The sequence below is a fragment of the Diaphorina citri genome, unplaced genomic scaffold (assembly GCF_000475195.1).
Source record: "Diaphorina citri unplaced genomic scaffold, Diaci psyllid genome assembly version 1.1 scaffold1900, whole genome shotgun sequence".
Classification (NCBI taxonomy): Eukaryota; Metazoa; Arthropoda; class Insecta; order Hemiptera; family Psyllidae; genus Diaphorina; species Diaphorina citri.
In genome coordinates this window covers 1-23,358 of record NW_007379326.1, presented here as the reverse complement: position 1 = coordinate 23,358, position 23,358 = coordinate 1, and the positions used below count along the sequence as shown (strand labels likewise).

The window sequence follows — 23,358 nt, the reverse complement described above, 5'->3', positions numbered from 1 at the left end:
GTAGTGCGTAGTGTGCTCCTCATCAGATGCCGGGTCATCATGAGAACACCAGAAAGTAACCCGTTGAAATATGTATTTGCAGTCGAAATTGACACGGTTTTTTTTGTCGACTCTGGGAATCGAACTGTACGTTACCACAGAGCTAACCGTGGTTCAATTTTAGAAAGAAATTGAAAGCCTACTTGTATGTGAAGTGAAGAGGCAGGATACGCCTTGTATGCGATATTCGAGTTTTGGCTTCCTTTTTCTTTTCCTTCCTATTCCTATTCTTTCAATAAATGTAAATTTTTATTTCCAAGAAAGAAATAAAAGGAGATCAACATTTAGCCGGGTGATAAAAAACTTTCAATATTTCCCTCCGATTTTTCTCGTAAATTTCATAAACATTTTTCGGGGGCATTATACTTCCTTCAAAGATAAGAACTTTAGAGGTGAACTTTTGGAAAGCGGGACTATCGGACCTCCGACTGATGGATTACAAATTGAAAGAACTTGGACTTAAGGCAGACTAAAATTGAAATTTGAAAAGTTCGAACTTTGAAAGATTGCCTGACTGGTACTTTGAAAGATTGCCGGGTATACCTGTGCGCCAAGAATCAACTACTGTTAAGTACCCCTAAGGCGCTAATTATGTACCTATGTACATTAGCTAATCTTTAGGAGGAAGGCGAAAAAATTATCTCCAATCTTCAAACTTTAATAACATTTTGTGTTGCCTTTTATCCTCCTCTTTAAGAGTCTCAGTACTTTTCGCACACAGTGTTTCTCTTTACATCTTGTGTTTCGATATTTTCTCCAAATACTTGACGACTCCTTGTATTTTCCCCCTGTTTCATCAATACGAGCTTCTAGTGTTTCAATTTCGTGCTCTATGTGAAATTCGGTATTTCTTTGTTCTTTTCGTTTCCGTTCCTGTCGCTGTAGACAGCGTTACAGCTAAGATGCTGTCGAAGGTTCACATTTTTTTGTTCTTCTTATTCCTTTCTTTCTTATTTTCTTTATCTTTATTCGTCTTTTTTTTCAGTCTCCTTTTCCTATTCTTTTTCTTCCTCCTCGTCTCCTCTTCCCTTTCTCCTATTTCTGCTACTTTTTTCCTTCTCGTTCTCATCTTCCTCCCTGTTTTCTTCGTTTTATTTCCTTTCCTTTTCTCTTTCTCCAATTCTTGTGCTTCTCCTCTTTCTCCTTCTCTTTCTCTTGTTCTTTCTTCTTATTATTATTATTATTATTATTTTTATCTTTATTCGTCTTTTTTTTCAGTCTCCTTTTCCTACTCTTTTTCTTCCTCCTCGTCTCCTCTTCCCTTTCTCCTCCTATTTCTGCTACTTCTTTCCTTCTCGTTCTCATCTTCCTCCCTCTTTTCTTCGTTTTCTTTCTCCTTATTTTACTCTCATTCTCCCTCCTTCTGCTTCTTCTCTTTCTCTCGTTCTTCATCCCCCACTTTCCTCTTTTCTTCGTTTTATTTCCTCTCCACATAACCCGATTTTTTTTCTTCGTTTTTTTTTTTCTCCAATAATCGTTACAACTTCGCAAGGTTGTGCGAAAGTTTCCCGCTTCATCAGTTTTGTAGTATTGGGAGAATTGTTTTATGTCGTTTTGTGTTGGAATGTCGACAATCTGTCAAGTCTTGCGTTTTGATTTTTTTTTTTTTTCAATGTCAGTCGGATTGAAGATATTTGGCTCTCTGAACATGGATTTAGGAACTCAAAATTAAATTAATCTTTTCTTTTTGAAATGGATTGGGGGAAGTAGAATGGGAGAGAGAAAAAGAGAGGACAACAAGGGGAATAAAAGAAGTAATGGAGACAGAGAGGAGAGAGAGAAGGATTATTACAAAAACAAAGGGACGGGGGAATGAAAAGAATTGATAAAAGTGGAGACAGGAGGAAAAGGGAAATAATAAAAGGAGAAATAAAGGGGAAAAGGGATTGAGGTGTAATGAGAGGAAGAGGTGTGGAGAGAAGGGATTGAAGTGTGAGGGAAAAAATAGAAAGGGAGAGAAAGCTGTGATGATATTTATATTAAAAATTTCGAGAGAGAGAAGGATTATTACAAAAACAAAGGGACGGGGGAATGAAAAGAATTGATAAAAGTGGAGACAGGAGGAAAAGGGAAATAATCAAATAATAAAAGGAGAAATAAAGAGATTGAGGTGTAATGAGAGGAAGAGGTGTGGAGAGAAGGGATTGAAGTGTGAGGGAAAAAATAGAAAGGGAGAGAAAGCTGTGATGATATTTATATTAAAAATTTCCCCACATCCCTGTTTCTCTCCCCTAAACATCACACCACCGTCCATTATTTATTTATTAAATTACTGAAACAAAAGTGATTTATATTTTCCATCTCACTTTGTCTTCCATTTTTCACATGATGTATGACTTCTCTCCCACCTCTCTCTCTCTCTCTCCTCTCTCCCTCTCCCCCCTCTCTCTCTCCCTCACATTCACACCTTCTCACAAAATATAAATCACTTTTGTTTCAGTAATTTAATAAATAAATAATGGACGGTGGTGTGATGTTTAGGGGAGAGAAACAGGGATGTGGGAAATTTTTAATATAAATATCATCACCACAGCTTTCTCTCCCTTTCTATTTTTTCCCTCACACTTCAATCCCTTCTCTCCACACCTCTTCCTCTCTTTACACCTCAATCCCTTTCCTCCCTTTTTATTATTTTCCCTCTTCTCCTGATGTTTCCCCTTTTTATCAATTCCTTTCATTCCCTCGTCCCGTCCCTTTGTTTTTTATACTCTCCCTCCCTCCCTCTCCCTCCCTCCCTCTCCCTCCCTCTCCCTCTCTCTCTCTCTCTCTCTCTCTCTTTCTTTCTTTCTTTCTCCAACAAATCTCCGGTTCAAAATCATCGAGTTAAAAAGTGGATCTCACTTTTGTCGATCAAAATTCAAATACTGTCATGTGCCTGCCTACCTACCTACCTACAGTTTCCATTTATAATTTTCCAGGAAAAAAACGAGCAAAGAAGGTAAAAAATGAGAAAAAAGTTAAGGAGGTAAAAAAATAAGTTAAGGAGGTTTACTGTGGAACATCACAAGAGAAAATCGGCATTTTTCCAATTTAGCCCTAAGCTCTGACTGTCTTGTTTGTGTGTTCTATTAGGGGAAGGAAGAAGACAAGCGTTTTTCTTCCTTCAAAACCAAACTTTTTCCAAAAAATGTTCTTCTAACAACGTAAAAAAAAACATGAATGATTTCTGTTTCTGAAATTTTTTTCTGGTAAGCTCTGACTGTCTTGTTTGTGTGTTCTATTAGGGGAAGGAAGAAGACAAGCGTTTTTCTTCCTTCAAAACCAAACTTTTTCCAAACAATGTTCTTCTAACAACGTAAAAAAAAACATGAATGATTTCTGTTTCTGAAAATTTTTTCTGGAAAAAAATCTTCTTAATTTGAGGAACAGAAAAAGTCACCCGGGGGCTCCAAGGCAAAGGTCAAATGAAATGATATGATGTTTTTGTTGTTTTTATACAGGATGGTTGTAAAAGAAGGGTGTACATTATACAGGGTCTCCCTTGAATAAGAGGCCCTGTGGTTTACAAGATTTATCTCACATACCCACTATTCAAACTAAGTAGGTAATTTAATATGTATATGTATGCCAATTTAGACAAATTAAGATCCCTGATGAGATCATTCAGCTCCAACTGATTAAATTGTTGAGGACTTGATGTATTTTCTTCACTATACTCCTCACAATCTCCTTCAGAATCATACGTTGAGGGTAGTTCATCATCGGACAGGTCTGGCAATTCATGAAATGTTGGTATTGGTATAGCATCAGAGTGGGGAATTGGACGCCTAGCAGACTCTAAATCAGGATACTCCCAATGTTTCCGATTTTTACGATTGATGCCATTAATTTTTACCATACAAAAATAGCAGTCATCGAAATGATTCTTTGGTTCTCTCCAGACCATGGGAATACCAAATTTCATTCCCTTACGTTTTCCAGTAGTCCACTGACGCAAATGTTCAACACAAGTTTTGCACACTTCATGAGGTGCCCAGGATTTATCTTGATCGCCGATTTTAATGCCAAAATAGGCATGGTATGCTTTGTTGACAAACTCATTAACTGGTTTCCTGCTCTCAAGTGGTGTGTACTCGCCACATACATAGCAAAAACAGTCTGGCTTGTTTATGCAGCTCCTACGCGAACAGGAAGCCATGTTGATCACAAAGTTCTTACTAAATAAATACTAAACTCCCTGAAACATATACACAAATTTAAACAGTAACAATTAGTTTTAATAACATGTCAACAGTACATAATATAGAAGAACATGTCAAAATAAATTTGAAATTATGTATGTCAGATTTTTTACATTCTTGCTCTTAGAATCATTGTGTCTACAAGAAAAAGGAGAAAGAAAGAAAAAAATCACTGGTAAAAAAACCGCCAAGTTTTGATAAATGGCGTATATGTATGTTCGCGGTTTTTTTCGCGTCGAAAATTTTGAATGCTGTTTTTTTTCTGAGACATAGGTAGTCCCCACCTTGAGATTCGGCATGTCAAAATAACATAAGCAAAATATGGAAATATGGACTAAACTAAAAATCGTAATAACTAAAAAACTAGAGCTGTTAGGGTAAAACGTGAAAAGTAGATATTAAAACAGCTATCATACCTTAGGCACCAAGAAATAATTTTTATTTTGTATACCAGTGTAATCGTTACAACTTCGCAAGGTTGTGCGAAAGTTTACCGCTTCATCAGTTTTGTAGTATTGGGAGAATTGTTTTATATCATTTCATGTTGGAATGTCGACAATATCTTTCAAGTCTTTTTTTAATGTCACTCGTATTGAAGATACATATTTGGGTCTAAATTTAGGGACTCAAAATGAAATGAAAGCTAGGATAGGATAAGTAGAAAGAGAGAGAATAAAAAGAGGGAAAAGATGGGACACAAAAATGTCAAACGGATTCTGTACCTTTTCGTTTTAGGTTAATTATTTATTTTTGGGGGATTCAAATATTTTCGCTTTGTTGTCTGAGATAATTTTCGGACAGGTGACTTTTAATGATTTATGTGCGGGGACGTGTTAGCGTTGGGACACAGCTCGCTAATCTTGCCGCGACCAGGTATTTTGCCAAAACTGGGGAACACGCGTTCCTTTACATATATTATATTCTCATTGTGGACAAGTATTTTAATTATTAACAATGAGTGTGGAGTAATTCTTAACAAAAAGTGAAGTATGTAGATTTCTTTTATCCACGAGGGTGTGTCCGATCTCATTTGATATGGTGTTGCACTGTTGCATATTACTTACTTTCCGTGTCCGGATCACCATATTTTCAGATCTTCTGTCTCCAGTAGGCAGTAGGTGTTGCATATTGATATGGTGTTGCACTGTGTCATATTCCGGAGAAAATATCATTGATGTGATCGCATTTTTTTATTTCAATGATTCCGGGGTAACTATTGATAAGGAAGTGCCATTGTGCTATGTTGGGTGTGTCTAATAAAAATGGAAAGTAAATAAAGACCTATATCTATTAAAATTTAGGCTAAAGGTAGTAGGACTGGAGGGAGAAATTCACTTTTGTAAAAACAATTGACCTGTTGTTAAATCAGTAGTTGGAAATACCTAATGATTGTGACATTTGTGGTGATAAAACGATTTTTCCCCGTCATATGTGGACAAGTATTTTAATTATTAACAATGAGTGTGGAGTAATTCTTAACAAAAAGTGAAGTATGTAGATTTCTTTTATCCACGAGGGAGTGTCCGATCTCATTTGATATGGTGTTGCACTGTTGAATATTACTTACTTTCCGTGTCCGGATCACCATATTTTCAGATCTTCTGTCTCCAGTAGGTGTGTTGCATATTGATATGGTATTGCACTGTGTCATATTTCGGAGAAAATATCATTGATGTGATCGCATTTTTTTATTTTAATGATTCCGGGGTAACTATTGATAAGGAAGTGAGTGCTATTGTGCTATGTTTTATTTTAATCATTCCTGGGTAACTATTGATAAAGATGTGCTATTGTGCTACATATGTTGGGTCTGTCTAATAAAAATAGAAAGTAAAAAGAAAGATCTATATCTATTGAAATTTAGGCTAAAGGTAGTAGGAGGAAGAAATTTATTTTTGTAAAAACAATTGACTTGTTGTTAAATCAGTAGTTGGAAATACCTAATAATGATTGTGACATTTGTGGTGATAAAACGATTTTTCCCCGTCATATGTTTGCATTTTAACTTTCAACCTTCCCTCCTCGGAGGTGATATGGAGACATTCATAACCTCCTATTGCCCTCCCAATTTCCTCCCATTTGTTTTCCAGCCCACATTCTTCTAATCCTCGCTTTGTGTCCTTATGAACCAATCCATTTGAGCTTATGACAATCGGTATGATTGAAACAGATGACAATTTATATATTTGAGTTATTTTATGTTTCAGGTAACATTTGTGGTGATAAAACGATTTTTCCCCGTCATATGTTTGCATTTTAACTTTCAACCTTCCCTCCTCGGAGGTGATATGGAGACATAGCCTCCTATTGCCCTCCCAATTTCCTCCCATTCTTTCTCCCCATCCCTCCCTCTCTCCCTTCCCGCCTGTTATCAGAACAGATGCAGCGTTTGAGATAATATCAGTTTCACAGGCGTTAGGCGTTCAGAGAAGCTAAAAAAAAAAAAAAATGAGAAAAAAGTTAAGGAGGTAAAAAAATAAGTTAAAGAGGTTTACTGTGGAACATCACAAGAGAAAACCGGCATATTTCCAATTTAGCCTTAAGCTCTGACTGTCTTGTTTGTGTGTTCTATTAGGGGAAGGAAGAAGAAAAGAGTTTTTCTTCCTTCCAAACCAAACTTTTTCCAAACAATGTTCTTCTAACAACGTAAAAAAAACATGAATGATTTCTGTTTCTGAATTTTTTTTCTGGAAAAAAATCTTCTTAATTTGAGGAACAGAAAAAGTCACCCGGGGGCTCCAAGGCAAAGGTCAAATGAAATTAATGATATGATGTTTTTGTTGTTTTTATACAGGATGGTTGAAAAAGAAGGGTGTACATTATACAGGGTCCTCCCTTGAATAAGAGGCCCTGTGGTTTACAAGATTTATCTCACATACCCACTATTCAAACTAAGTAGGTAATTTACTTACTTACTTACTTACTTACTTACTTACTTACTTCCCGACAGAAACATTTACTTACTTACTTACTTACTTACTTACTTACTTACTTACTTACTTACTTACTTACTTACTTACTTACTTACTTACTTACTTACTTACTTACTTACTTACTTACTTACTTACTTACTTACTTACTTACTTACTTACTTACTTACTTACTTACTTACTTACTTACTTACTTACTTACTTACTTACTTACTTACTTACTTACTTACTTACTTACTTACTTACTTACTTACTTACTTACTTACTTACTTACTTACTTACTTACTTACTTACTTACTTACTTACTTACTTACTTACTTACTTACTTACTTACTTACTTACTTACTTACTTACTTACTTCCCGACAGAAACATTCCCGTGTGGGGTTTTTACTGGATCCCCCATCGGGCGCTTCCCCAGGTGGCGGATCGGGGATCTCCCTGACACCTTCAGATCTGATCTGAAGGCAGGAGGGGTGCAGACCTAAACGTCTGAAGCGGACCAAAATCCAGAACCAACCTCAATGACTGACAGAAACATTCCAACGGCCCTAAGTACGGGGCACCCCTTAAGTGGGAATAGGGTGCGAAGAATCTCCCCGCTGTCAGTCACTGAGATCCCAGACATGGAAGGAGCCCAAGCTAGCAGAACATCAGCTGGATCGGCGTCAGACGGTGATCCAATCACCCAATCCTTCCAACACCGGAACACCTATTTGAACTCCGATCAACCAATTTCCTTACTGGAACCCAGTCTAGTAAAGAAAAGTATATAACAATTAAAAAAAGTCTATAATCACTTAATTACCTCAATAAATGGACGAGTTATAGCAAATTAAAAATGAAAAAATCCTTAAGGGTGTCGATGACTGGGTGTTTTACCTTAAGTAGTACTTAGAAGAGTACTTATACTACTTGTTGATGTATTTGATGCTGGTATGCTATTTACTACATCATTCAGCTCTTTAAGGTGGCTTAAAAACTTTGCACGATGACCAATGGGAGCAATCAATTCTTTAATCAGATCCTCAGCTAGATGAGATAATATGTCAAAAGTAATGAGATTATCTGAAAGAACAATAACACTGGTATACACATATTTTGGTGCCGGCAATATTTGAACTGATTAAAGGTATATTTTATGCGCAGATTCCAAATCTGCAATCCGTTTTTGTCTAGCTGCTCTCGTTCTTGAGATATCGGGTAGGACCTATTTTGCTAGAACGGCCTTAGAGAGATGAATAACATAATGGGTTTGCTCACATTATAATTATATTTTGATTAAGGTAATTATTTTTAAAAAAAAATACATTCAAAATATTTCTGGTATACATATTTAATCTCCCAAGAAGCTTCGTTTTTTGCTTTGTCTTGAGTGCTTTTGCTTGGGATAATCTCTCTTCAAATTCCAGCAGTAATCTGCCATCATGTGAACATCCCATCTGCCTTGGTACCGGTCTTCCATTGTTTTGATGTCTTGGTGAAATCTTTCACCTTGCTCTTCACTTTTGTCACCAAGATTTTCTGGAAATCTGTCCAAATGATTGTGTAAAAAGTGCACCTTAATACTCATGTTGCACCCAAGCTCTTTGTACGATGACATCAATTGGTCAACTAACGCTTTATAGTCCAAAGATTTTTTGTTTCCTAGAAAATTTTCAACAACAGCAACAAATGATGTCCACATTTTTTTTTTTTTTAATTTTTCGGGGGAATTAGGTACATCCTTCAAAGATTAGACCTTTACAGGTGAACTTTTGGAAAACGGGACTATCGGACCTCCGACTGATGGATTACAAATTGAAAGAACTTGGACTTCAGGCGGACTAAATTTGAAATTTGAAAAGTTCGAACTTTGAAAGATTGCCGCGTATACCTGTGCGCCAAGAATCAACTACTGTTAAGTACCCCTAAGGCGGTAATTATGTACCTACATTAGCTAATCCTTGAGAGGAAGGCGAAAAAATCATCTCCAATCTTCAAACTTTAATAACATTATTTCTGTTGCCTTTTATCCTCCTCTCCATTGTGCAGAGAGAAGAAATCCTGAAGGATAATGTACTTTCGCCTGAAGTATAATTGATGTGACAGATAGGAAGAGAGTGTGTGTGATAGAGAGAGAGAGAGAGAGATAAGGAGGAGGAGGAGGAGGAGGAGGAGGAGAAGAGGAAAGAGATGGGATGGAAAACGAAGGGGAGATATGAATTTCATAAACTAAAAGGTTCTAATGAGTTTTGTTGTTGAGATATACAATACATCAGGATTGAAGAATTTCAAGATTGTGTATGCTAGAATTATCAAGTATACAAGACAGTATTGTTAAGTGTAGAAGACATAGGAGGGAGGGAGGGAGAGAGAATAAAAGGGAGCTGTTTTATTATCTCTCCCTCCCCCTTCTCTCTCCCTCTTTATCTCTCCCCTCCCTCCTTTAATTTATATTTATCTCTCTCCCTCCCTCCCTCTCTTTCAATACATCAGGATTGAAGAATTTCAAGATTGTGTATGCTAGAATTATCAAGTATACAAGACAGTATTGTTAAGTGTAGAAGACATAGGGGGGAGGGAGGGAGAGAGAATAAAAGGGAGTTGTTTTATTCTCTCTCCCTCCCCTTCTCTCTCCCTCTTTATCTCTCCCCTCCCTCCTTTAATTTATATTTATCCCTCTCTCTCCCTCCCTCTCTTTCTCCCTCCCTTTCTCTCTCTCCCCCTCTCTTTCTCTCCATCCTTTTTCTCTCTCCCTCTTCTCTTATTTATTTGGATTCCAAGAGCTTTTGGAGCGTGTTTCGATATTTTCTCCAAATACTTGACGACTCCTTGTATTTTCCCCCTGTTTCATCAATACGAGCTTCTAGTGTTTCAATTTCGTGCTCTATGTGAAATTCGGTATTTCTTTGTTCTTTTCGTTTCCGTTCCTGTCGCTGTAGACAGCGTTACAGCGAAGATGCTGTCGAAGATTCACATTTTTTGTTCTTCTTATTCCTTTCTTTCTTATTTTTATTATCTTTATTCGTCTTTTTTCAGTCTCCTTTTCCTGCTCTTTTTCTTCCTCCTCGTCTCCCTTTCTCCTCCTGTTTCTGCTACTTCTTTTCTTCTCTTCCTCCCTCTTTTCTTCGTTTTCTTTCTCCTTATTTTACTCTCATTCTCCCTCCTTCTGTTATCTTCTCCTCATCGTCCTTTCATGCATTTTTCCATTGTTTTTCCTACATGACTTTTCTTACCGTTTCTTGAGAACGCTCCTTTCTGTAAAAGACATCGAGATTCCTTTACGCTTCTTTTCATGACCTGTTTTCACCGTTTCTTTATCTTTTCGTTGTGGCCTGTCCTCAAACATCCTTGTCCCTTTAACGCTTTAACCATCTTTTTCATCGGTTTCCAATCCATCCTTATACGCTTATGTACATTTTTCTTACTTTTAGAAAAATGAAAACCTGGAATCTCTTTTTCTGAAACCCGTTGCTATGTTCTGAGTGAGAGAGAGATTGTCCCTTTAACGCTTTAACCATCTTTTTCATCGGTTTCCAATCCATCCTTATACGCTTATGTACATTTTTCTTACTTTTTGAAAAATGAAAACCTGGAATCTCTTTTTCTGAAACCCGTTGCTATGTTCTGAGTGAGAGAGAGAGAGAGAGGTGGAAAGGGAGGGAGAAGGATAGAAACAGACGGTGTACGGACTCATAAGAGTGATAAAGTGAGAGCGCAGGTGTTTCCCACTGATGAAGAAGAAGGATGAAAAATATCCCAGCTACATGATGGGGCCACTTTAATATTAGGAGCACCTTTTCCTTCCTGTTTTTCTGTTATTGTGAGGATCCTATTACATTACTCTAATACTAGGAGTGGAATATGGAATACTCCTCCCGTAATGTTATCTTCGTCCATATGTAACTCTTCCTCTACGTTCTCGATGTATTTCAACTATACTTCCCTCAGTTCTCAACTTCTCTGATGTCACAACTAATGGCTCCTCTTTCATATCTCGTCTCAATGAAATTTGTCTTGGCGAAAAGTTGGATAACTTTTACCAGTAATGTCCCATAAAAAAGGGGGTTGGAGATCGGTTCCAAGTTATCCTGATGACGATTTCTATTACATTTCTATAATATTAGGAGTGGAATATGGAATACTCCTCCCGTAATGTTATCTTCGTCTATAACTCTTCCCCTACGTTCTCGATGTATTTCAACTATACTTCCATCAGTTCTCAATTTCTCTGATGTCACAACTAATGGCTCCTCTTTCATATCTCGTCTCAATGAAATTTGTCTTGGCGGAAAGTTGGATAACTTTTACCAGTAATGTCCCATAAAAAAGGGGGTTGGAGATCGGTTCCAAGCTATCCTGATGACGATTCTCTGAATTGAACACAATAATAAACGGACTCATAAGAGTGATAAAGTGAGAGCGCAGGTGTTTCCCACTGATGAAGAAGAAGGATGAAAAATATCCCAGCTACATGATGGGTCCACTTTAATATTAGGAGCACCTTTTCCTGTTTATCTGTTATTGTGAGGATCCTATTACATTACTCTAATATTAGGAGTGGAATATGGAATACTCCTCCCGTAATGTTATCTTCGTTCATAACTCTTCCCCTACGTTCTCGATCTATTTCAACTATACTTCCCTCAGTTCTCAATTTCTCTGATGTCACAACTAATGGCTCCTCTTTCATATCTCGTCTCAATGAAATTTGTCTTGGCGAAAAGTTGGATAACTTTTACCAGTAATGTCCCATAAAAAAGGGGGTTGGAGATCGCTTCCAAGTTCAAATCCTGATGACGATTCCCTGAATTGAACACATAATATTAATCCGAAGCCGGAAGTAAAGTGTTTCTTCAAATTAAATTGATCTCAAGGGCAATGTAAACCTTGACCCTTGACAAATGGAGTGTGCCTGAAGTGCTAATGCAAAGAAGGAATCAAGGTGATATAACTTACCATCGGCGTCGACCTCCTTGATGCACATAATATTAATCCGAAGCCGGAAGTAAAGTGTTTCTTCAAATTAAATTGATCTCAAGGGCAATGTAAACCTAGACCCTTGACAAACGGAGTGTGCTTGAAGTGCTAATGCAAAGAAGGAATCAAGGTGATATAACTTACCATCGGCATCGACCTCCTTGATAATTTCTTCTAGCCGGGCCGGCGTCAAGTCATGGCCCAACATCTGTAGGATACCCCCCACCATGGAGGCCTCAATGAAGCCCTGGCCCTGAGCGAAAGCATCGAACGCCCTTTTCAGCACTGGAAGATAGAGGAGGGGCGAGGAACGTTTAGATTAGATAACACGGCTGACACGTGGACAACTCGTTGAAATGTAAAAAGCTTTGACATTTTCAGGACGAACAGCCTTGACATTTTGAGGACGGTTCAGTGTGCTACTGGGGACGTTAAAAGTTACGTTATGGGATCAATCACCATGGAGGCCTCAATGAAGCCCTGGCCCTGAGCGAAAGCATCGAACGCCCTTTTCAGCACTGGAAGATAGAGGAGGCGAGAGGAAAGTTTAGATTAGATAGCACGGCTGACACGTGGACAACTCGTTGAAATGTAAAAAGCTTTGACATTTTCAGGACGAACAGCTTTGACATTTTGAGGACGGTTCAGTGTGCTACTGGGGACGTTAGATAAAAGTTACGTTATGGGATCAAATTTTTTGGAATTATTTAACACCTCAGAGCGTTGGGTTTGGAAAATTTCAACATGAGGAAACTTTGGCTGCAACTCGTGCATATGGGAAAACATGAGTTGATATTTACGAGTACATGCGAGGTTAATATTTTGAGAAAGTACCCTAAGCCCTAAGGAACCCCACATTCGAATAAACTTTATCATTTGTCCGTGCATACTCGATGCTTTACTCTGACTTTACATGTCACTATGAGTTTTCCTATATGACTTTTGTTGTGTCTACTCCGGATATGTGCAGTGAATAATTTCTTCGTAATGTGTAGTGACATCTGTAGGCTTTACGCTTGGGAGTGACTTTTGTCAAAAGACTCGGATGTTGGCATTGTTGTGATGTTATTGATTGTAAATGGGAGAGGCTGTGTAAAGCGGCTTCCATGTGTTCTGGGATAGGAGGCATGAACAATCTCTATCCTACTCACCATGGAGGCCTCAATGAAGCCCTGGCCCTGAGCGAAAGCATCGAACGCCCTTTTCAGCACTGGAAGATAGAGGAGGCGAGAGGAACGTTTAGATTAGATAGCACGGCTGACACGTGGACAACTCGTTGAAATGTAAAAAGCTTTGACATTTTGAGGACGGTTAGGTGTGCTAATGGGGACGTTAAAAGTTACATTATGGGATCAATTTTTTTGGAATTATTTAACACCTCAGAGCGTTGGGTTCGGAAAATTTCAACATGAGGTGAAAACTTTGGCTGCAACTCGTGCACATGGGAAAACATGAGTTGATATTTACGAGTACGCATGCGAGGTTAATATTTTGAGAAAGTATACCCTAAGCCCTAAGGAACCCCACATTCGAATAAAGTTTATCATTTGTTCGTGCATACTCAATGCTTTACTCTGATTTTACATGTCACTATGAGTTTTCCTATATGACGTTTGTTGTATCTACTCCGGATCTGTGTGAATAATTTCTTCGTAATGTGCAGTGACACCTATAGGCTTTACGCTTGGGAGTGACTTTTGTCAAAAGACTCGGATGTTGGCATTGTTGTGATGTTATTGATTGTAAATGGGAGAGGCTGTGTAAAGCAGCTTCCATGTGTTCTGGGATATGAGGCATGAACAATCTCTATCCTACTATAAACGGGAGTATTCTGAAGTGTGAATAATAAATCAAGTAGTACTCTGGTGAGTCTACACAAAATAAATTCGTTCCAATGTTCTATTTTCAAAGTGATCTTTTCTTACCACATTAGAACTCCAACTCAACAATGGGTACATGTCTAATATCTGACCTATCCTACTAAACGTAAACGGGAGTATTCTGAAGTGTGAATAATAAATGAAGTAGTGTTATGTACTTAATGTCAATCTGTCAATGTTGTCTATATGATTTGACAAAGAGATAGTTTGAAATCTGACTGAACTTAATGTCAATCTGTCAATGTTACCTATATGATTTGACAAAGAGATGGTTTGAAATCTGACTGATGGGTGCATGTCTAATATCTGATCCTACATTTGGGCAATGTGTGTCCCAAAACTCCGATTTTGCTTTTGAGGAAAGTTGAAGCCTTTGAGTAGCCGAGTGTCTTTGAATTTCGATCTTGCTTCTGTGAGACTTAATGTCAATCTGTCAATGTTACCTATATGATTTGACAAAGAGATGGTTTGAAATCTGACTGATGGGTGCATGTCTAATATCTGACCCTACATTTGTGCAATGTGTGTCCCAAAACTCCGATTTTGCTTGTGAGGAAATTTGAAGCCTTTGAGTAGCCGAGTGTCTTTGAATTTCGATCTTGCTTCTGTGAAGAAACCTTAGAGCCTTTAAGGACATTTGGATTATACTTACAGGCGATTTGATCCTTGTCCAAATCTTCCTGTAAACAGAAGAAAAAATCAGTTCATTAAAATCTTGCCTCATCTAACTGGTGGATCTTAAAAGATATTGCAATTTAAACCGCCACGCTTCGCGTCATAAGAGAAGCAATTCCATTAGTGACCCAATACTCCATGTCCCTAAAAAATATACTAGCGTTCCTCTCCTGTATACATTGGACACCGTATCAGTTCATTAAAATCTTGCCTCATCTAACTGGTGGATCTTAAAAGATATTGCAATTTAAACCGCCACGCTTCGCGTCATAAGAGAACCAATTCCATTAGTGACCCAATACTCCATATCCCTAAAAAATATACTAGCGTTCCTCTCCTGTATACATTGGACACTCTAATTGACAATTTCAATTGTCGATTGTCAGTTTTAATGGACTCTGACTGACGGTAATCAAGGCAATCATACGAGTAATGTGAGATTTAATGAGAGATACCAGAGGCATTCGGTATCACTTTTTTTTTTTAGTCCCTCCGGCCAACTCTGGTGAGCGATAAATAAACTGGCTTTCGCCTGGGTCTCTGGAGCTCGGCTAGTATATCAAGTAATTTTAATGTGAAATCATGTGGATATGAATGAAATGACAAGACTCGCTTGGTTGTGAAACTATAGTCGGATGTCTTTTTACCGAACAACCTTATTGACCAGCCAGCCACTGAACATAATAACTGTGGATTACACAAGGCCAGTCGGCAGTCCAGTCCAGCTACTGTTGACCCCGTGTAAACACCACTAGCGTCCAGTAATTTAGTTAAACATAATAGAAAGTTCGTGTCTCAATGAACGACGCGACGCCGTATTCAACGTTTGGTCATCAATCATAGGCGACATTTTTATCGAGAAATCAGACATTGAACTCACATAACATTCATTGTCTAGCAGTCGTTAGCTCGAACACAGAAATATCTGTTTGCTTCATCTGCTTCGAACAAAAGTGGTGGAGGAAGGAAAAGAGTTTTTATTACGAACAACCGTGGCGACGCGACAGTTGGTTGTTCCTTAGTTGGGTGGAAGAGTTCCTTTAAGAGAAACCTAAAATAAATAAAACCTAAAAAATGTGCCTGAATTTGAAGAAGAAAATTGGTGCGTAAATGGACGGATAACTAGAGCGTTGGGTTTGGAAAATTTCAACATGAGGAAACTTTGGCTGCAACTCGTGCATATGGGAAAACATGAGTTGATATTTACGAGTAGGTACGCATGCGAGGTTAATATTTTGAGAAAGTATACCCTAAGCCCTAAGGAACCCCACATTCGAATAAACTTTATCATTTATCCGTGCATACTCGATGCTTTACTCTGACTTTACATGTCACTATGAGTTTTCCTATATGACGTTTGTTGTGTCTACTCCGGATATGTGCAGTGAATAATTTCTTCGTAATGTGCACGGATAACTGCTGTCTGTAATGACTTTGAACTTAGAGCCCGGCCTTTCTTATTTCACAATCGAAAGAAGAAGAAAATTTGTGAGGTATAAATGGAATCAAAATACGGAAAACTAAGTTACCAATAAAAGGCAAGACGGATAACTGCTGTCTGTAATGACTTTGAACTTAGAGCCCGGCCTTTCTTATTTCACAATCGAAAGAAGAAGAAAATTTGTGAGGTACAAATGGAACCAAAATACGGAAAACTAAGTTACCAATGAAAGGCAAGAAGCTTCTGCACTGTGGTCGGGCAGATAAAACGAGGTCTTGTTAAAAATGTTAGTAATTGTTTTTTAACTAATGGGCAGTTCTAGAATTCACCACTGTTATGGAGACTAGAGAGAACAAGAGAGAGGGACTAAACGAGGTTTCAGGCAGAAAGAGAAGGACCGAGAGGGCGAGAGGAAGGAAAAATAGATTTCGTTCATTGTTTTATGAAGGGATTTTCAGAAAGAATTTTCTAAATAATTTCTCCCTCGTCCCTTCTACTTCATCCTTTTTCTCTCTGTTATTTTATTTTTAATAATAATAAAAATCGCTAAGACTCCCTTCCTTTCTGTTCTATGCTTTTGCTAGTAGAATTTTAGACTCTCTATACTTGAAAATGTATTTTTCTCTCTGTTATTTTATTTTTAATAATAATAAAAATCGCTAAGACTCCCTTCCTTTCTGTTCTATGCTTTTGCTAGTAGAATTTCAGACTCTCTATACTTGAAAATGTACAGATTTGCCATGTACATATATTAGGGTGCTCTCACACAGAATGGCGGGGGAGTCTTCTGGCTGGAGGTTTTTTGTATTTACATATTTGTTAAATTTCATTTTCTTTTTTTCCTAGTATTTAGAGGATATTTTATATTCTACCCGGGTATTGCTCTCACACAGAATGGCGGGGGAGTCTTCTGGCTGGAGGTTTTTTGTATTTACATATTTGTTAAATTTCATTTTCTTTTTTTCCTATCATTTTGAGGATATTTTATATTCTACCCGGGTATTAGTAGACAAAATTGTTAAAACCTTTAAAACCCTTTCACAGGGTTTTGAGTTCTGAATATCACACGAAACTCAAGTGTACTAGCATAAATGTGTGACAAATTGTATGAGTGGCATGGAACCTTTTGCTGCAACATTTAATCTACTTAAAACGATGTTTTATCTAGATTATCTAGAACTCAAGGTGTGGTTTTTAACTGCTTGTTATACTAAGTAAGTAAAATTGTAATATGTATAACTTTAATATGGTAATGTGTCGGGTCCTCTGATGCATAGTGTGCATGTGTATGTACATTATTAGTGTTATTGTTTTAATCTACTTCAAATGATGCTCTTATTCTCATGTTCATTAACTAATGTACACTTCTTTCTAATAAAGTTAAACTATCCAACACAGATCCATGAGGTGTGAAACTATCTACTGAAAACACATATGTAGGTATTAGAACGGAAAAACACATCAGCGCACATAAAATGATTTAAGAGATTACTGATCGCTTCATTACCATTATCACCGAACTGGTTGACAGCAAATTTGACCAAATAGACAAACACTGTCACCAAAGTTGAACAAGATCAACTATAAATCACCACACTATAAGAATTCTATGATGTTAAGAGTTAATCACTTTGTCAATATCTGTCTGAAGACTTGACAGTATTTTGTCTTTTGCACTAACGTGGGAATGCAGGAAAAAAAATTGAAAACCATCTAAGTCAAAATATTTTTAACTTTCTATTTTTTTAATCCGAATCCGAGAGAAAAATTTGCTTCACTGACAAGATGGATGTCGAATTTTCTTTTTGCCAGGAGAGAGGGGGGAGGAGGTATTCACGCTGAGAGAAATAGAAAAAATCTTTGTCTTAATTTGGGCATCATTTTCTACAGGGTACTTACTAAACGCTTCAGTTGATAATGTTCAATTTCTACAAATACAACGAATCAAAATCATGTTCAATCCTTACAAATGGTCATAGTTTTGTTGGGATATCCTTTCTTTTGTTAGTCCAGGATTTTGAGAACAAACCTCTTGTATAAATGCTGTAGTTGCAATAATCTCCAAAGATCAAAATAATATATACTATTTTTTTAATCCGAATCCGAGAGAAAAATTTGCTTCACTGACAAGATGGATGTCGAATTTTCTTTTTGCCAGGAGAGAGGGGGGAGGTATTCACGCTGAGAGAAATAGAAAAAATCTTTGTCTTAATTTGGGCATCATTTTCTACAGGGTATTCACTAAACACTTCAGTTGATAATGTTCAATTTCTACAATTACAACGAATCAAAATCATGTTCAATCCCTACTAATAGTCATAGTCTTGTTGGGACATCCTTTCTTTTGTTAGTCCAGGATTTCGAGAACAAACCTCTTGTATAAATGCTGTAGTTGCAATAATCTCCAAAGATCAAAATAATATATACCTTTTGCCAGGAGAGAGGGGGGAGGTATTCACGCTGAGAGAAATAGAAAAAATCTTTGTCTTAATTTGGGCATCATTTTCTACAGGGTACTCACTAAACACTTCAGTTGAATCAGTTGATAATGTTCAATTTCTACAATTACAACGAATCAAAATCATGTTCAATCCCTACAAATGGTCATAGTTTTGTTGGGATAATATATACTCCTACCACTACCAAAGAACCTAAAGAAAAAATGGTCTCTTCAGATTCTTAGATGTTTGCATAAAGGAAACCAAACTTGTCAGAATTGAAAGCATAGAAAACGTTAGCTTCTGAGGATTCCTTCCAAATTGGAAAGCTCTAGGTATAGGTAGTAACACACAGAAAAGGGCACCCTACAGCACCCTTGCATGCAAGCCTAATAGAAAGCGGACCGTTCGAACCTCGGTGGTGTAGTGGTTAGCACTGTTTATCAGAGTCCATCTGGAGGTTGTTGGTTTGAGTCCAAATCAAGTCATAAAAATCAGAGGAATGTATTAAGCGTTAAAAGATATTTGTGACCAGCATTTATGCTTAACACAATGAAATTCCTTTCTTTAAGCATTCGAGATTTATCTCGGAGCTAAAAATAAAAAAAAAAAACTCCTATTTAGAAAAGCACACAATATTTATTTTAGTAGGTAGTAAATAAAATGATCAATTGATCATCATATATTTCATGCATAACACTCCACATTTGCCCACACCTAGCAAACCCACACGGTATGTGGTTTGTCAACTTTTCCCTTGTATTAAGCAGGTCAAACTCTGGAGGTTGTTGGTTTGAGTCCAAATCAAGTCATAAAAATCAGAGGAATGTATTAAGCGTTAAAAGATATTTGTGACCAGCATTTAAGCTTAACACAATGAAATTCCTTTCTTTAACCATTCGAGATTGATCTCAGAGCTAAAAATAAAAAAAATACCTATTTAGAAAAGCACAGAATATTTATTTTAGTAGGTAGGTAGTAAATAACATGATCAGCATATATTTTATGCATAACACTCCACATTTCCCCACACCTAGCAAACCCACACGGTATGTGGTTTGTCAACTTTTCCCTTGTATTTTGCAGGTCAAACTGCAATTTTTAGCTGATTTTCCGCATTGATGGTTTTGGAAAGAGTATGGAGTTTTCTATTAATACATTTAATTATTTAATATTATAATGAACCTGCTTTCTGGGAATTATAGCGAACGGTTCGGAGTTCTTTTTTCCTACAGACATACCTCGATCCTCCGATTCTCACAGATGTATGCAAATGAGAATTTAGAATATTTAGACCAACTCTTTGTACGGGTTTATCCCAAACATAAGTATATGTGACAGAGGGACAGAGGGGCTTTCAGCCTCGGGTAAAATGACTCTATTATTCTCTCCCTCTCCTTCCCTCCCGATTTAGTAAGGATTATAGGAACAACGGAGAAAGAGGAAGAAAGACTTGTTGTAATGCTAATTTCTTGACTTGGCGGGGCGGAGCGCTACCGCGCTCCTTAATCTGTTTAATATGTAAATCTCTCTTCTTTTCATACACCAAAACCATTCCTTTCTCCCTCTCTATCTTTTCTATCTTCATTATCTCCCTCCCTTCCATGCTTAAACGTACTTAAAATTAAAATATCCTCCTATATCCTAAATGTATGCATATTATTATCTTCTATTTACGGCGTCATTATAGGACGTGCGGAAAGTTTCAGCCATTGTTTTTCCTGTTTATTGGTGCATAGATTTCAGATAGACCAGGTGCGCTATTATTATCTTCTATTTACGGCGTCATTATAGGACGTGCGGAAAGTTTCAGCCATTGTTTTTCCTGTTTATTGGTGCATAGATTTCATATAGACCAGGTGCGCTCAACACTTAATTGACAATTTCAACTGTCGATTGTCCAGTTTTAATGGACTCTGACTGACGGTAATCAAGGCAATCGTACGAGTAATGTGAGATTTAATGAGAGATACCAGAGGCATTCGGTATCACTTTTTTTTAGTCCCTCCGGCCAACTCTGGTGAGCGATAAATAAACTGGCTTTCTCCTGGGTCTCTGGAGCTCGGCTAGTATATCAAGTAATTTTAATGTGAAATCATGTGGATATGATTGAAATAACAAGACTCGCTTGGTTGTGAAACTAAAGTCGGATGTCTTTTTACCGAATAACCTTACTGACCAGCCTGCCACTGAACATAATAACTGTGGATTACACAAGGCCAGTTGGCAGTCCAGTCCAGCTACTGTTGACCCCGTATAAACACCACTAGCGTCCAGTAATTTAGTTAAACATAATGGAAAGTTCGTGTCTCATTGAACGACGCGACGCCGTAATGCCGTATTCAACGTTTGGTCATCAATCATAGGCGACATTTTTATCGAGAAATCAGACATTGAACTCACATAACATTCATTGTCTAGCAGTCGTTAGCTCGAACACAATTCACGCAGAAATATCTGTCCGCTTCATCTGCTTCGAACAAAAGTGGTGGAGGAAGGAAAAGAGTTTTTATTACAAACAACCGTGGCGGCGCGACAGTTGGTCGGGGTATCTGGAGCTCTTAATATGAAGTCATGTGTGGATGTGAAATAACATGACTTGTTAAATTATCGGTCGCCTTTTTACCGATTAAAATTTCTGACCAGCTGACCGCTAAGCCTTATGATTATGACTGGATTACACAAGGTCAGTTGGCATTTGGCAGTCCAGCAACTGATGATCTCGTTTAAACACCGCCAGCGTCCAAGTAACATCTCGTCAAGTTAGTTGGACATTATGTTCGTGTTTCATTTATCGACGAAACGACGTCATGCGACGTGCGATGTTTGGTCATCAATCATAGGCGACATTTTTATCGAGAAATCAGACATTGAACTCACACAACATTCATTGTCTAGCAGTCGTTAGCTCGAATACAAATCACGCAGAAATATCTGTCCGCTTCATCTGCTTCGAACAAAAGTGGAGGAAGGAAAAGAGTTTTTATTACGAACAACCGTGGCGACGGAACAGCCGAAAGAAAACCTTCGAAAATGTCCTTTTTTATTTGGGTGCTAGAGCTCCTTGCTGAGGAGAACCCTAAAATAAATAAAACCTAAGAAATGTGCCTGAATCTGAAGAAGAAAAAAAAAAAAGTGGTGCGTAAGTGTAAATCTCTCTTCTTTTCATACACCAAAACCATTCCTTTCTCCCTCTCTATCTTTTCTATCTTCATTATCTCCCTCCCTTCCATGCCTAAACGTACTTAAAATTAAAATATCCTCCTATATCCCAAATGTATGCATATTATTATCTTCTATTTACGGCGTCATTATAGGACGTGCGGAAAGTTTCAGCCATTGTTTTCCCTGTTTATTGGTGCATAGATTTCATATAGACCAGGTGCGCTCAACACTTTTCTCCCTCTCTATCTTTTCTATCTTCATTATCTCCCTCCCTTCCATGCTTAAACGTACTTAAAATTAAAATATCCTCCTATATCCTTAATGTATGCATATTATTATCTTCTATTTACGGTGTCAATATAGGACGTGTGGAAAGTTTCAGCCATTGTTTTTCCTGTTTATCGGTGCATAGATTTCATATAGACCAGGTGCGCTCAACACTTAATTGACAATTTCAACTGTCGATTGTCAGTTTTAATGGACTCTGACTGACGGTAATCAAGGCAATCATACGAGTAATGTGAGATTTCATGAGAGATACAGAGTCATTTTCCACCACTTTTTTCTATTGTCCCTCCATCCACTCCTGGATGAGCAATTGCTTGAAAGTGCACTTACTGGCTTTCGCCTGAATCGCCCATTTTCTACCACATGTCGTCTGGGGTATCTGGAGCTCTTAATATGAAGTCATGTGTGGATGTGAAATAACATGACTTGTTAAATTATCGGTCGCCTTTTTACCGATTAAGATTTCTGACCAGCTGACCGCTAAGCCTTATGATTATGACTGGATTACACAAGGTCAGTTGGCATTTGGCAGTCCAGCTGTTGAACTCGGGGCTTCTCAAATTTTCATTGTACAGGTAAATTGAAAGTGTGCTTGTTTATTTTTTGTGAGATAATGAAAATTTGGTTTATTACCATTATCAACAGAAGATTAACACTCTTCTTTCTTAACCTCCATCATCCGTGAAGTGTATAGATGGAGATGATCTTGTCTCTAGTCTAATCTTGGGTTCACCAAATAGCCTAATTAGGTTGGTATTAAAGCTATTGTCGACTATTAACGTAGGTTGGTATTAAAGCTATTGTCGACTATTAACGTATTATCTTATCAAGGAAGAGTATTGTCTCCTCTGGCAAAATACAATATAAACGAATTCACAGTTTTGAGCTATCGTAATGATTATGAGGAAATCTCAAGAATGTGAAAAATCTCTCTGATGTTGTAAAACCGTTGCTGCTCACGTTCAGTTTCAAGCGAAACTCACCAGGTTTCGCCCGTCGTCGGAAACGTTGGGTGAGTTTTTCGAGTGCGTCCAAACAATTTAACTGGACATGGGAATTATGTAACTGCTTTCTAAAATTTATAAATTTAAAATTAAAATTACTGCGTACAAGCAAGCGTGTGTGTACAGGCAAAAATGTGAAACGTGTTGATGTGATGTGCCTAGGATTACGGGATAGGCGTTCCCCGTGCTGGGAGAATCCTGGCTGCCGCATGCCACTGGGCAGACAATGCAACTTGACACTCGAAATAAAGAAAGTGAAAAATGACCCAAAATATTGCTAGTGAAAAATGAGTACCTAGATATTTTGTTTACTGTCATCGATTTTTTTTTTTTTTTTTTTTTTTTTTTTTTTTTTT

At 37.6% G+C, this 23,358-nt stretch overlaps 1 protein-coding gene across 1 annotated transcript in view; it reads right to left on the bottom strand.

Annotated features, from left to right (window-relative positions):
- LOC103517588 (troponin C) overlaps nucleotides 1–17,853 on the bottom strand; it is a gene marked incomplete at its 3' end in the record, with an annotated part of 48,809 nt that extends 30,956 nt beyond the window's left edge. Inside the window, exons 1-3 of the mRNA XM_026829624.1 lie at nucleotides 17,615–17,853; nucleotides 14,644–14,671; nucleotides 12,256–12,396 (exon numbers count right to left, since the gene is read on the bottom strand). Coding sequence (XP_026685425.1) covers nucleotides 12,256–12,396; nucleotides 14,644–14,671; nucleotides 17,615–17,617 — 172 coding nt within the window. The remainder of the gene's footprint in view (nucleotides 1–12,255; nucleotides 12,397–14,643; nucleotides 14,672–17,614) is intronic.
- Between the last annotated feature and the right edge of the window lie 5,505 nt (nucleotides 17,854–23,358).